Genomic DNA, 14,401 nt, shown 5'->3' on the forward strand with positions numbered 1-14,401 from the left:
GTCTTGGTTGCTGGTAACCTTGCCAGCCCTTTTCTTGTCGCTCAGCAAAACATGGCACACCCCCGCACTTGTTGGAGGCCGCCCGGCAGCCCTTAATAGGTTTCGATGATTGTCGAGTTGTTTTCCCTGGAACCGTTTGTTGAAACTGGCCTAGCTTGTCATCACTACGGGGATCTGGAGCGAGGCATCCGTCGTGAGAATTTGGAGTTGCTCGGTCAAAGGCCGCATACCAATGCTACGGCTGCCGACACACAGTATTGTGGTGTTATTACATGAGGTTCTGGTCCTGTTCAGCTTCGAGAGAGCTCTACTGGGACTGTGTACCCGCCTCCAAGTTGTTCTTGGTACTGGAGTTCGCGCCCGATCACAAGACCTGGGTAAAGGGATGATTACTGCGCTGGCAGGATAGACATAACAAGGGCATTGAGATGGCCAGACAGAGTGGAACTACACTGGTGGCTTGCAGCCAACTTGCCAGCAAAGCTTGTCCACTGGGATACAACGATGCGGAATGTTTCGACGCTAAGACAAGCTAAAATGCAGGCTGGAGCTTCTGGTCCTGCTTGTGCGCGCGCTGCACCGACTTCAGACGAGCAAGCTGATCCCTTTCTGGGGCGACCCTAGGATCACCCATCTCAATATGTGGTCACCATCAGGTCTTCGTCATACACTTGGTTTCTACCTTATCTGCTTGCTTTACCCGCTGCTATATCTATCGCGTCTCCAAAACCTGCCGGAGTCTCATAAGCACCAGCTGCTTGTTTCGTTTCACGACTCGTCTGCCTCTCTAGCACTTATAGCTGGGTTGGCTACGCTGCGTCTCCCTTGCAGAAGATCCCTTTTAAACACGAAGTACAGATAGGATCTGCCAAGTTGGCTCGACTTACTACTGTTTCTGTAGTATACCCTCGCCACATCACGACCGCCAAAGCCTGGCATCCTCTCCTCGAGGATACACCGGCGACGAGATGAATCTCAATGGGAGTGACACCATAACCTACTACCCTTCAGTCTATCGCCTGCAGCAGCTGCCCTCCAGCCGCAGCAGATCTAGGTCACCTGCTATTCGCCACGCATCTAGTACCGCAGTAGAGACTGTACCCCCGACGGGTGGTGATGATGCTGTTGAACGCCATGCCTCTCATGTCACCGATGCCGAGAGTCAAGTTACCGTGAGCCGAACATCGCGATTCCCACGTGTTGCTGCAGAGAGTGACCCTTTCGGTCTCTCCTCATCATACAAGACCGATTCAGACCTTGAGCAAATCAAGGCTAACTCGTCGCGCAAGAGAGGCGGCGGCAAGCTCAATCCCGCCCCCAAGCTCGATGCGCGCAAAGTCCGCGGATTTTACCATAACCAAAATGCTGCTATCAAGCGTATGCTCAAGTCTGTGGAGGAGCATCGGGCTGAAGCTCGCCAGGAGCAAGGGGACGACCAACTCCAGTTCAGGATAGCAATATGGGGCTCGTTTGCTGCCAATATTATCCTGGCTATCCTACAACTGTATGCTGCAATTTCTTCCGGGTCCCTGTCGTTGATTACCAGCATGGCCGATGCTGTGTTTGATCCTTTGAGCAATCTGACTCTCATTTTATCTAACCGCGCCATTAAGCGAGTCGACCCCAGGAGGTTTCCCGCAGGCAAGGCTCGTCTCGAAACCGTTGGAAACATACTGTTCTGCATGCTCATGACATCCGTCTCCCTCATTATCATTGCTTTCGCTGTCCAGCAGCTCATTACCAAAGGCGACGGCAAAGAGTTCCACGTTCCTTCAGTCATCTCTGTCTGCGTTGCTTTTGCTACAAAGCTCTCTCTCTTCCTCTACTGTTGGGGCCTCAAAGACAAGTATAGCCAAGTAAATATCCTTTGGCAAGACCATCGCAATGACTTGGCTGTCAATGCCGTCGCCATCCTGACCAGTGTTGGCGGCTCGAAGATTGTCTGGTGGCTAGATCCTGCCGGCGCCGTTCTCCTGTCTTTGCTCATCTCTAGCGTCTGGATGCGCACGGCTTTTACTGAGTTCCTGCTCTTGGTCGGCGTTTCAGCCTCAGTCGAGATCCAACAGCTCATCACCTATGTTTGCCTGACACACTCGGACGCTGTTGAAGGGATCGATACCGTGCGTGTGTACCACTCCGGACCGCGCCTGATTGCTGAGGTTGACATTGTCATGGACCCCAATTGCTCATTGAGGGAGTCGCACGATATCGCTGAAGAGCTCCAGACAAAACTGGAGAGCCTACCTGACATTGAGCGATCATACGTCCACATTGATTACGAGACCACACATAAGCCCGAGCATTTTTATAAAAAGGATCTTTAGGATGAGTACCAGTATTCTATCTTCTCGGTGATGGAGCAGTTGAAGTTTTGTTGAGGAAACGGAGTCTTGGGAGAATCGCTATTTTTATTTTATTTAATGTAGTAGAGAATAAGTTACAAATCGGCTGGTCTGGTTGTTCATGATGACTTCAGTGAATGGGGAGGGGTGGTGCAGTACCCAAATTTATCGACGACGACCCAGCCCTTTCCGACCTCGACGCAGGCTTCTTGCTGCTTGGACGTTTGATCAGCTGCCGGAGTATCTAGCTGTAACTGCATCACCGTCTCTACTTCAAGGCCATCATTGCCGCCATGCGGTCCCTTTCCTTTTGGCATCTTCCACTTGAGCACATTCTCGTATGCCCACACCATCTCCCTCGTCAGCGGCGGGGGAAGCAGCCCGTCGCCCGCCAGCGTGGACAGCCCCGCAAAGTTGAACAGCTCCCGTAGGTGGTCGTTGGTCTCGGCCCCCCAAGGGATATCGTGGAATTTCTTGTGCTGCGCTCGGGTGCGTTCCGCGCGCTCCTCTTCCCACGCTTCTTGCTGCTGAGGCGACGGTAACGGCCTGGCGTTACGGCCAGACCACAGCCGCGCCAGCGCAATGGCCTGATACTCAAAACTCCGGAACGTAAGCGTCTTGGGAAACCCGACGATGCCGAGAGTCGGGAAGTTGCGAAAGAAAACATGCTGGTAGCTGCCCACGAGCCTGTTCTTCCGATAGTCAAATAATGGGCCACCATTTGCGTCTTCGTTCCAGAAGGGAAAGGAGGGCTTGTATCCAGTGCAGTATATGACAGCGTCTATTTCCTTCAAGGTCGTGCCGTCGGCAAAGAGAATGGCGCCATCCTCCCGGTATTCGGAAATAACAGGTCGCCACTCGATTCCGGGCGGTGGCTTGTCACCATCCCATATGGCAGGGCTTCTGCGAGATAGATACACGGGGCCCTTGGCAGCACCCACCAGCTCCTCACTCAGCTCCCTGCCAGAAACAGAATTACCGATAATCACAACACGCTGGCCGGCGTAAAGCTTTGCATTACGATATCGCTTAGAATGGGACACCCTACCTGGGAATTTTTCAATATACCGCTCAAGACCATTCACTTTGGGGATCTGCTCTCCTGGTCAGTGTCGATCCGGTATTTTAGGTAGCCCATGGTCGGCCGAAATGGAACGTACATATGGCACGGCATAATGCCCATTGGCAAGTACAACAGCATCAAAAAACTCCTCCCACCATTCATCTACCTGACGAGTGGCATCGTATCTTTTCAGTGTCAGCTTCCACTCGCCAAGCCCATCGTGCCCTGTGACCGGCGATCTTGTGAGGTCTTCAACGGCTGTATTCGTTTGGAGCATTGTGTCTGTCCGATGCAGAGCGAAGTAGTTCTCGATATATTGCCTAGCAACATAGTGCGGTGCAAATGGACCATACGGAAGCATTGCATCTGAAAAGGTCATAACAATGTTGGGAACGTTTGTGCTATTTGCATCCAACACACACCGAGTCAGCCTCTCCTCCTGGAATGCTTTCGTTTCCAAATTGAGCCCTCTTACCTAAGAGAATCATATACAGGCGTGGTAGCCCATCGATTCGTTCTGTCCGGTAAAGTCGTCGCCGGCAGATTGGGCGGTATTTCCAAATGTACGTCTATTTCGGACGGTAGCTTCCCCGGCTCTATTAGAACGGTAGGGCCTGGGTCCGGATCATGGATCCTGCTCCTTTGTTAGAGACGGCTAGATCCCAACGGGATGGAGTTTTGGATACCATGTCCCCCCGGCAGTTTCACGACGCTCAAATACTTTGATGTGGTCAAAGTAGTTCTCCGCCTTGAGCGCTGCCGCCGCTATCGCACCTGTAAGTGGAAATGAGTGAGGCTGTGTCTGTCTGGACAGCTGACGTTTCTGTACATACCAGACGGGCCGGCACCAATGATAGCAACCGATCTTATTCTATCTTGAGACGAATGCATGCCGTGTGACGAAAAGTTCCTGAAGGTGTTGATGAGTGTAAAAGGTTTCTACGGTCATAATCGGAACGATTTTGACAGGACGAACTATAACCACATGATAGACCACGCAAGCTGTCACAGTTTAGATAATCCAGCCACCTTTCCACGCCATAAACCATGTTAATTCCTAGCAAGCTACATTGCTTACTCTAGATTGGCCGTTATCTGCCCGAGCTCTGGAGGAAGCATTCGGGGTGGGACCCTGGGCAACTTTTAGCTCAAACGCGACATGCTCGCCATATGCACCCGCATTGCATCACCCCTCCTGCTTCCCAATGGGGTACCGCATTGCCCGTGCAGTATCAATTGCACCATATCACTGGGTGCCCCATTTGTCAGCCCGCATTTGCGGGTTTAGAACTGAAAAAGGTGAATTTCCGCCTGACGACTACTGCCACCGTTGTTTCTGGGTCGATGACTTGATAGACTGGCTGTGCCGAGGAGCAACAAAAAAAATATGGCTGCTCACAGCGATGTCGAGAATCAGCGACCGGCGTACACCGAAGAGAGCCCGCTGATAAACCAAGAGAATGATAATGTTCATACGCAGGCGGGGGATGAACCAGCCCCAGCGGTCCGATACCCGGTGTATTTGTTGAGGGCAGTTCTCGGCCTTATCGCCATCGGCGTTACGACTCTTTTTGTGAAAGGCTGGATCGATGCCGGCAGCGATGTCGACGTGAGTGATGCCACATTTGACCGTAACGAGTTGGTGTAGTTTTTAATTCATGAATTTTCCAGTTTGATTTTCACAAAGCGTTGAAGAAAGCTCTGGGCGGCGGCCTGAGTGGTGCCGCAGCTATGGTACTCCAGGTGCTACTGCTGATGGTAGGTCGATTTTTTTTGTGCTTGCTGGATCGTGTAAAGGAAATAGACTAAATGAATCATCTTAGCCATTACGAACCGTTATGAACTACCAGTACCGCTATGGGACGTCCTTTTCAACAGCCAGCACGACCTTGTATACCAGCGGCGGCCTGGGCCGCTACTACGACGGCATCGGGGCTGCGTTGATCCAAGGTATGAGACAAGCGTTCGAGGAATGAGAGCTTAAGAAAAACCAAAGCAAGCTTACCAGTTCGTGACAGGCCCTGTCTCGAGATTCGGCGACACTGCTGCCAATGCTGGTATCCTTGCGCTTCTCCAGTCGAATTCGTACCTCAAGGATCTGCCGGTCCTCATCAAGACAATATTCGCCTCTTTTTGGTATGAGTGCTGCTTTCAAAGGTTCGCGACGAGAAAAATAAGCTAATAGGACGCAGTGCGGCCATTTTCAGAATGATTCTTACTCCGGTCGACACGTTGAAGACAACTCTTCAGGTTCAAGGCGCCGCAGGCACTGCTCTGCTCCGCGCGCGCATGAAGAAACATGGTCTTGGTACACTTTGGTGGGGAGCGTTTGCCACTGCGGGAGCTACTTTTGTGGGACATTATCCATGGTTTGCAACGGTATGTTTGCGCGGGAGGACTGGTGTTGGTACGGAGAGGTCCTTTGCTCACAGACACTTCGTCCCGACAGTACAACATATTGAACGAAGCCATCAAAGAGCCACCGAAAGAGCAAATTGTCCTTTGGCTTCTGCGTCTAGCGTTGATCGGATTTGCGGCGTCACTGGTGTCTGATTGTGTATCAAACTCCCTCCGAGTGGTCAAGACGTATCGCCAAGTCAATGATACGCAGGTTTCCTATAGTAAGAACAGTAGCAATCAACCCAACGAGATATGCTCTGACAGAAACTTAGCCAAAGCGGCAAGGCTGGTCATCCAGGGCGATGGCGTGTCGGGTCTTTTGGGTCGAGGATTGCCGACACGCATCTTGTGCAACGGCCTGCAGGGACTTTTGTTCTCCATTCTGTGGAGGCTGTTCCTCGACTAGTGAGTTCGTCTTTGAGTGCGTGTCAATCTTTACGAGGCTGACCCCAAGTCTTAGTTTGGAGCCCAAGAAGGGCGCAGCGTGAGGGTTCACGTTGCAAAAGAGATGTCTGGTGCCAAAACAATATCGCCGTCTTAAATGTCTCGTCACCTCTGTCTGAGGTGTTTGTAGGATCTGTCTTGGGTAATTGAGGGCAAAACGCTGGAGCGATGTTGGGATGCTTCTGCCTGGTCTAAAGGGAGCCACTGGATCCAAAAATAGAACGCATAGATGCAACCAACCGTACGACACGAAGGCAACTGGTATTCAGACCGTGCGAAGTACTACACGTACCACACACCCACTGCTTGCGCAGATGGGACGCAGGCTGTAAACGCATGCTGACGGGTTGTGTGGCTGGTCACCCGCATTGGACGCATGCACGTTAGCAGCTAACGAGTAGTGCTCGAGATTGCACGCGACAAGCATTCTGCAGTGCGGAACAAGGCTCGGGCGGCATACTATGAGAGGAACTCAACACAGCATCCACTTGAGACGTGATTGGTATTCAGAGAGCGCGTTCCCCAGTAAGTACTTGTTTAGGTAGGGCACTTGGCCAGGGCTCACTAGGTGACCAGCAACTTGTAAGTAATAAGGTACCCGTACTAACCTACTAAGTACATTTTATAAGTCTGCACCTAAGTAGGTACTTAGGCACTGCCTAGTGGCCATGCGCTCATGCACTGAGAATCGCAATGCCATATCGCTGCAAACGCTCTGTAATCTATGACTGCGGCGCGCCATGCAGCCACCACATTTCCTCCTGCAGCAGTTGAATGAGCTAGACTCTCAGCTTGTTCATTACTGAGTAGGCATTTGCTCTTAGTGCTAGACGGTGCTACTAATACCATAAGCTAAGGTACTCAGTACCAAGGTAGAGCGAGCTCCCCACTCAACCTACCCTACTTACCTAGTAAGTAGGACCTTGCCTCCACCTCCGCGTCAATAAGTCGTTTCGTCACTCAGCTCGACTGATTTCCTGGCCTCGCTCCCGTCTTCTCCGCCACCAATTCTTAAAGGTGTAGGACATCGTCGGAGCTGAAGACTGGGATAGAGCCTCATCTCATTCGAGACGTCGACGTTTGCATCAACGCCTCCGTGGCCTGGGACCTTTGAGCCATAGAATCGCTCTGTCTCGCCCCACAGCGGCACCCGGAGAGATTGGTTCTTTGACGAGCTGCGAACTTACCTCCATCCTCGCCCACGTCGCCATGGCGGCACACGCAGACGGAGAACAAGCGTATGCGACGGTATGATACTCCAATACGCCTTCTAAGTCCTTTTCCGTGGACCAACGGACGCCTGAAGCTAACATCTCTGCCCCCGTAGCTCCTGTTGACGGACTCGTATCTACCAGGTCAGTCAGTGGCCGACGTCATTGTCGCAAACCTACCGGCCAACAACCGCTTCCCACCCTCCAAACTCTCGACGAATCGTGCCTAATATTTTCGACGCAAATTATTAGGCGCCCTCGTTCTTGCGCATTCCCTTCGAGATGCGGGCACCTCGCGCAAGCTCGTCGTCTTTTTCACCCTTGACAGTGTCTCCGCCGACTCGATAACCCAACTTCGAGCCGTCTTCGATCACGTTATTCCGGTCCCTCGAATTCGCAATGAGCATCGCGAGAACCTCTACCTGATGAACCGTCCCGACCTCGATTCCGCGTTCACAAAGATTAGCCTCTGGAAGCAAACCCAGTTCTCCAAGATTGTATATTTAGACGCCGATGTAGTCGCTTATCGCGCCCCGGATGAGCTTTTCGCCCTTCAACAGCCTTTTAGCGCTGCGCCAGACATTGGCTGGCCGGACCTTTTCAACACCGGCGTCATGGCAATGACTCCCAACCTGGGAGACTACTATGCTCTGCTTGCCATGGCGGAGCGTGGCATTTCCTTTGATGGCGCAGATCAAGGACTGTTGAATATGTACTTCAAAAACACGGTGCATCGTCTGTCTTTCACCTACAATGTCACACCTTCAGCTCATTATCAGTATTTGCCAGCATATCGTCATTTTCAATCCAGCATTAGCATGTTTCATTTTATCGGCCCAAATAAGCCTTGGTTTGAAGGCCGCCATGCGTTACATGGAGCCTCGCCCTACGGTGAAATGATAGGCCGATGGTGGTCCGTCTATGATCGCCATTATCATATACAGGTATAGTTTATGTGACTTAGTCAATGCGCTTCAAATGGCTAACGCTCATCGAACAGCATGGGTCGAGCGACTCGCAAAGTCGTAGCGAAGGGGTGCAATCACAAATCCAAGCCAGGCATCCTGATGCTCAACAGCCGCAGCCACTACCTCACCAAAACATCAAACAGCCGTCACCTGTGCTGCCACAAATACAAGGGCAACCGCATAATCACAGCCAATTTCCAACGCTTCAATCGACCAAGTTTCAAGATCCCTTAACCGAGCCTCAAGTCTCCCGGCATGCTGGCCAAGAGCAAAAGGAGATTAAAACATACATCCATTCGCAAGACCAGAGCTGGGACGCTCAGCGGTGAGACATCATCTTTGAAACAATATTCTGCAACTTTACTAAATGCTCTCAGACAACCTCCCCCGAGAGATTCGAAACCGGAGGCGGAAAATTTCCCAAAAACGCATTATGTGATGTCCCAAGACGTCAAACCATTTGTACCTCCCGCAAGATATCCAAGCCCTCCCAAAGACATGTGGTACGAGGTTCCCAAGCAGCGTCCCACCCCATTGGCACAGCCACCAAAGGCAATATTTCCCTGGGAGGGCCAACAACCGCAGGCATCTCGAGCATTCCCTGATGTACCCGACGAACTGCCGCTCCCTGTTTCAGCCAAAGAGAAAGAAGTTCAGGCAGAACCGCCATGCAACACCGCCTCCGGAGCTGGCACGATACAGGCAAAGACTTCCGCTACTATTCCCACATCCGCCCCAAGTGTGTGGAGTTCTTTTACTTTGGTGAACGCATGGGACGATGTGCCCGAAATAAGCCGGTACATCGAGCGCTCCAGAGGACATAGCAGAGGCAAGAGTTCTCAAATCAGCCTACCGGCCTCCAAGAGCGGAGATGTGCCTCAGTCGCCCCCCCAGAAGAGGCTCGACTTTCGCGGCCTGAAACTCACAGACTTTCCTACTGAAGTCGAGCGGCCAAGCTTACCTGTCACGCCGGCACCCGTACGCCGCCCGTCGTTCTGGGGTGGCGACGATGGAGAGGATGCTGCAAGCAAGGACCTGGCAAAAACAGTACCTGCGGCAGACGGGGTTCCTGCACAATCCGAATGGGTAAGTACGGCCGTGAGGTAAAATCGTGGAGGTTTTCTTCTTTCAGTTGCCTTTGCTTCAAAAACCCGAAACTAATCCCCGGCCACCAATAGAACCCAACAGAGCAACTACAAAAACTCGCCGCCCAACACTCCGAGGAGCTTCTGCGGCGACTCTCCGGCGCAGATGGCGAGTCTCTCGGCATGGTCAGCGAGTCATCACCACATACTCCTGAGATGGCCATACCGACGACGACGAGCAGTTTTGGTGTGCTCGGCCCGACACCCGTCGCAGTCGACACGCCGAGGGTTCCCCAGCAGGCTCCCCAACAGCCCCCAGCAGCAGCAGCCGAATAGGGTGATGCAACAACTACTGAGGTGATGGATCACAGTGCACTATGATCGTAATGTGTCTATGTGATGTGTTATGTTAGTGCTATACGTTTGCTCTTATCATGACTAGCCGCTGTGGTTTAGTTTTGATGACCCCCTTCTTGTATCCCAAATTGTCCATGTTTGATGCTACATGGTACATGGTACTGTTTCGACTCTTGGATCACACGAATGCCTGAGGGTTGGCTGGCCAAACGACGAATGGCTGGCGCATCCTTTTTTCTTGATGTTATTGCATTCCATTCCTTTGCCGGGCCACTTTCGTTTCATTGTCTTTCAGTTATAATTTAAGCAAGACTTTGTGCATTCACGTACCTTAGAATTACGTGGTATTTTTTTTCAATGCAAAAATCATCTTGGACACACAGGAGCCCCAGTCTTAAAGGCACAGAAAGAAAAGCAATCATCATTCAACTGCCGACACTGGCATGCGACGCTATGTACTTGGTAAAAAAAGCAGGCCTCACAGTTCCCACGTCCTGTCATGGGACTGGCATCACCTGCTCGTTACAGTTTGAGACGACCTCAGTCGTCTTCCTCATCAGAAACCTCCTCCATGGTGACGGCCTTGCCCGCTGCCTTGCTGCCTTCAACACGTTCCGCATCAGATTTGCCTTTCAAGTCTTCCGAGTCGGACGCGGCGGCGCTACCATCTGGGTCGCTATCATCCGTAGACTGGATACTGCCAGCTGCGGGAGAGGCGTCATCTCCCGCCGGTACACCAGTATCATTACCCCTAGGCTCATTACTCGTGGAACTGCCAAAGTGCTGCGAAGACCCGCCCCAGTTTGGTATATTGGAGGCAGGAGCTGGTGCAGAAGTAGAAGTGGCAGTGGTAGCGGGCGGCTGCTCTTCAACTGGTGCAACCGACGTGGTAGTAGTGCTGCGCGTCACGTTCTCAGGCCTTGTTGCAGATCCAGGCTCCCTACCTCGCCCTCGGCCGAAGAACCGATCTAGAAGTTGCTGTTGAGTTACAACAGATCCCTGAGCGTCACCCAACGCGTCACCAGTTGCTGTTGTCGGCTCGGACCTGGCTCCTCCGCCGTTGGGTCCAGAAAGGCGGAAGTTGTTAGTTCCAGGAATACGCTCCAGAAGATGTACATTGGTTCGCTGGGACGGCTGCGAGGTTGGAGCATGCGGCACTGGAACCACGGAAGTGCGCTCCTCACTCAGCGAAGATGTGGCAGGTCCAGCAGAAGAAGCTCGGGACGAACGTTGTGTACTGGTAGGGTGGGTCTGATGCTGGCCATCTAACCTCTGCAGCGGCATCAACGTCCACCCAGGAGGGATAGCGACGCCCTCAGGTAGGTCGGGACTGCCGGCAGGGATTGATGCAGAGTATGAAGTAGCCCCGTGTCTCGCCATGACGGGACTTTGTGTACGTGATGGCACGGTCCTGTTACTGCGCAGCCCCGCGAAGTTATGGCCAAGGACATGGTCCTGCGGTTGGGCTTCAGTGCCAGGAAGAGGGCTATCGGAGTTTTCATGATGTAACGCCTCTAATCGCTCAAGCTCAGTGACCAGCTGCCCGAGAACCTGTAGTTGCTCATTGGAGATACGTAAAGTCTCGGCTTCTTGGCGAACCAAGACCGAGGCTTGGCTGTATATAGTCGATAGCGCTCTAAGTCTGTGCGATCGCAAGGCAGAGCCCTGGTTCAACAGGGTTTGGCGAGTGGCGTGTGGTTGTGAGGTCGGGAACATTCTTTGGAGGTTCAGATCTGTCTGATGGGGGCCTTGCTGTACCACTGACGGCAGTTCTTGTCCCTGGTTGTGCGTGGGCTGGGCTGATTGACCTGAAGCAAGTGGGGATCCTGCACTCTGCTGAGACGGATGCTGAGGTGGTTGCGATTGAGATGTATTGTTCTGAAGGTGTGCGCCGGCAGTATCTTGCGGAATGGCACGACGCCAGCGTCTACGCAATCGATCTTCTGCTTCTTGACGACGTCGATCCTCATCTCTAATCATTTCGTGGAACTCTTCCATTGGTCGCACATTTGGCGCATTGGCGCGATGGAGGGCAGCGTTAGCTGGCCTGCGAGCTGCGTCCACATTCAAGCCAGCTTGAGCCGCTGGGTCGAGTATTGCCTGTTCCAATGCAAACCTGCCAAATCGAGGCTCTTGGGCAAACCCCACTTGAGCAGCTTGCAGTCCATTGTTAGGCACCTGAGGTGCCGCAGGTGCACGGTTGGCATTTCGGTTTGCCGTGGGGGGCACTCGATCTGGCGTGACAGGACTTCTGCATGTTGGGCAGACTTGCTGCCTCTCAAGCCAGCTTTTGAGACAGCCAAGATGAAGAATGTGACCACATGGCAGCTTTTTGGGCCGAATGCGGTCGAGAGCCCCCGGATTGGCGTTGAGATCCCAAATTCGCATGTCCTCTCGGCAAATAATACAGGTGTTTTCCTGATCTAGTTCAGCTTGCGTGGCATCTGGATATCTGTTCATTTCCTGGATCGCACGACGATATCGCAAAACTGAGTTAAGGCGCTTGAGAAAGTCTCTCGCAGTCATGAGCAAGTCTCGCATGATGTGGATCGGGAATGTGTAGAAAATCGTCAACAGGACGAAGAACGTAATATATAGAACAAGCTTCAAAGTGTCTATATCATGCTAGTCAGTAATAACCTCGGATAAGAGAGTAAATGATTGAAAGCAATCTACCTGTTAAGAGATCGAGCCAGAGCACCCATTCGCCTTTTGTGGCCCAGCCAGGAACCTCTATGTCCATCTCGTCAATATCGTCGGGATCCGGGAGAGGTTCTTCGGTATCAGCTGATTGGCCGCTAGCAGCTGCTTCTGCGCGCTGTCGTATCATTGCATCTCTTTGCTCTCTGACCTCTTGTTTGCGTTCCAGAAGGCGAGCCTGCGTCTGCGTCTGGATCATCTTCTGCTCGATGATGGAGAGTATGTATCGGGCACCCGATCTCCCAGATGTCGTTGCTAAAACGGCAAACTCAAACAAAAACATAACCATCATGTCAGCTTTGGCCTCCTGGATAACGGTATTGATGCAGTATCGAAAAATCCAAACGTCGTAGAGGAAGCTCATGAGAAGGGAAATAGTCAGGCGGGTATGAAAGAGACGGGGGTTCGCCGGCGGTTGCTGTTCCAAGAACTCGACTCGGCCATCGCCTATCCAGCCCCAAACCTTGCCCGTCACAAGAGCCGTAAACATGACGAGAAACCAGGCCCCAAGCTCGTCGCGAAATATAGTCATGGCTAAGCATGTCTCGGTAATAGCGAACCAGGCTCGTTCCGTAAGTTGCTCGACTTCGGCAGTTCGTAGGGTTCCCCAACATAATTGGGAAAGACCGTATATAAATGTTCCGTAAATGAGTAGTGTAAAGTTAATCAACACCTGGTATCAAACTCGCATTAGACCGTAGCCGTCAGGCAAGGGGTGTCTCGGTTTTACCCACCAGCAAGCAGAAATTGCTCTGCGAGAGATAAACCATCGCTGAATAGAAGTTGGCTCTCTGCTGAAAAGCCGAGAAGACAACAGCGCCAGCGAGGGCTGTTGACCCCTACAAACAAAATGTTAACAGCCACGTATTTCATGGCGCGTCGGAGGCGCAAGCTGTAGAGATGGAGGGAGAGCTTACCCCGGCATACCATCCCAGGCGCATTTTGGGCATTGGCACAAGATTTGCAATGTCAATATCCAATAATTAGGCTATGAAATCCTGTTATATCCCCATTTTGGGACCTCCCGGGCAAGCGCGACGAGAGAGAATGGTTTGTCGTTTCGAGGCAGCTGAGGACACGGCAACTGTCTAGAAGCCACGTTAGCGTTGACTGACTGTGGCCGAGCTGGGGAGCTCCAATGACGCACTTAGTCACCACTGGCACGTGATGATCGACTCACGAACGCCCCTCCAAGGGTCAAGTCAATGTCGTGCTTAAGATTTAAGTTGACAAAAAAAGAGAATATGGAAATGGATAAATAAAGTATACTTGATTCTCGGCTAGTAATGAATTTAGAAACTGCAATCTTCTGTACAATTGCGACTGGCTCTATCCAGCACGGCGCGTTTTTAGGCATATTCTCTGGAACAATTACGTTATTCAGCACAGCCAAATTTAGCACAGACGGATAAAAAAGAATGCTCAAAGGTTCATTGTCTTATTTTTGCTGGTTTGGTGGAGCAAGTATGTATGGCGTCGGATATATATTGCGCTATCTGGTCCGTAGCTCCGATGCGGGTGCCTCGTGGGGTTAATGGGAGCATCTCCGATCGCCAAGGATAATGCAAACTTGCGCTCGAAACTCAGTACTACGAAGCAGCTTCCATTTATTAGTATTGACTTAAATATTCCCGTTAGTCTAGATTCATAAATGACTTGCTGCAGTGGAAGCACAGCCGGCGGCAACCTGAGGGAGGGCACTAACACAAGGAAAGGGGCGAAGTCGTTGACGTCGAGACTTGTTAATGATACAATTATCATACTCTTCACGAGACCGTTAAGTCCGCGCCACATAAAATCTTACCCGCCCCTGGCTGTTGCTCCGCGCAAT

At 51.9% G+C, this 14,401-nt stretch overlaps 5 protein-coding genes across 5 annotated transcripts; 3 read left to right on the forward strand and 2 right to left on the reverse strand.

Moving 5' to 3' along the window:
* Positions 1-968: 968 nt before the first annotated feature.
* Positions 969-2,324, forward strand: V2A60_004654 (cation efflux family-domain-containing protein; the record flags this gene model as incomplete). The annotated part of the gene is made up of 1 exon (XM_083255971.1): positions 969-2,324. One exon carries the CDS (start codon positions 969-971, stop codon positions 2,322-2,324), a length of 1,356 nt encoding a protein of 451 aa, XP_083112097.1.
* Positions 2,325-2,461: 137 nt separating this feature from the next.
* Positions 2,462-3,682, reverse strand: V2A60_004655 (uncharacterized protein; the record flags this gene model as incomplete). Its single annotated transcript, XM_083255972.1, has 2 exons — positions 2,462-3,436; positions 3,503-3,682. 2 exons carry the CDS (start codon positions 3,680-3,682, stop codon positions 2,462-2,464), a joined length of 1,155 nt encoding a protein of 384 aa, XP_083112098.1.
* Positions 3,683-4,792: 1,110 nt separating this feature from the next.
* On the forward strand, positions 4,793-6,293 carry V2A60_004656 (mitochondrial carrier domain-containing protein; the record flags this gene model as incomplete). Its single annotated transcript, XM_083255973.1, has 8 exons — positions 4,793-5,014; positions 5,077-5,163; positions 5,229-5,355; positions 5,424-5,541; positions 5,598-5,784; positions 5,855-6,026; positions 6,078-6,210; positions 6,266-6,293. 8 exons carry the CDS (start codon positions 4,793-4,795, stop codon positions 6,291-6,293), a joined length of 1,074 nt encoding a protein of 357 aa, XP_083112099.1.
* Positions 6,294-7,458: 1,165 nt separating this feature from the next.
* Positions 7,459-9,849, forward strand: V2A60_004657 (glycosyltransferase family 8 protein; the record flags this gene model as incomplete). Its single annotated transcript, XM_083255974.1, has 6 exons — positions 7,459-7,497; positions 7,577-7,604; positions 7,713-8,404; positions 8,461-8,753; positions 8,806-9,514; positions 9,607-9,849. 6 exons carry the CDS (start codon positions 7,459-7,461, stop codon positions 9,847-9,849), a joined length of 2,004 nt encoding a protein of 667 aa, XP_083112100.1.
* A 561-nt stretch (positions 9,850-10,410) lies between these two features.
* Positions 10,411-13,102, reverse strand: V2A60_004658 (E3 ubiquitin-protein ligase HRD1; the record flags this gene model as incomplete). Its single annotated transcript, XM_083255975.1, has 2 exons — positions 10,411-12,485; positions 12,547-13,102. The coding sequence occupies 2 exons, from the start codon at positions 13,100-13,102 to the stop codon at positions 10,411-10,413; spliced, it is 2,631 nt and encodes an 876-aa protein (XP_083112101.1).
* Between the last annotated feature and the right edge of the window lie 1,299 nt (positions 13,103-14,401).

This window comes from Cordyceps javanica, chromosome 3, assembly GCF_051103115.1.
Source record: "Cordyceps javanica chromosome 3, complete sequence".
NCBI lineage: Eukaryota > Fungi > Ascomycota > Sordariomycetes > Hypocreales > Cordycipitaceae > Cordyceps > Cordyceps javanica.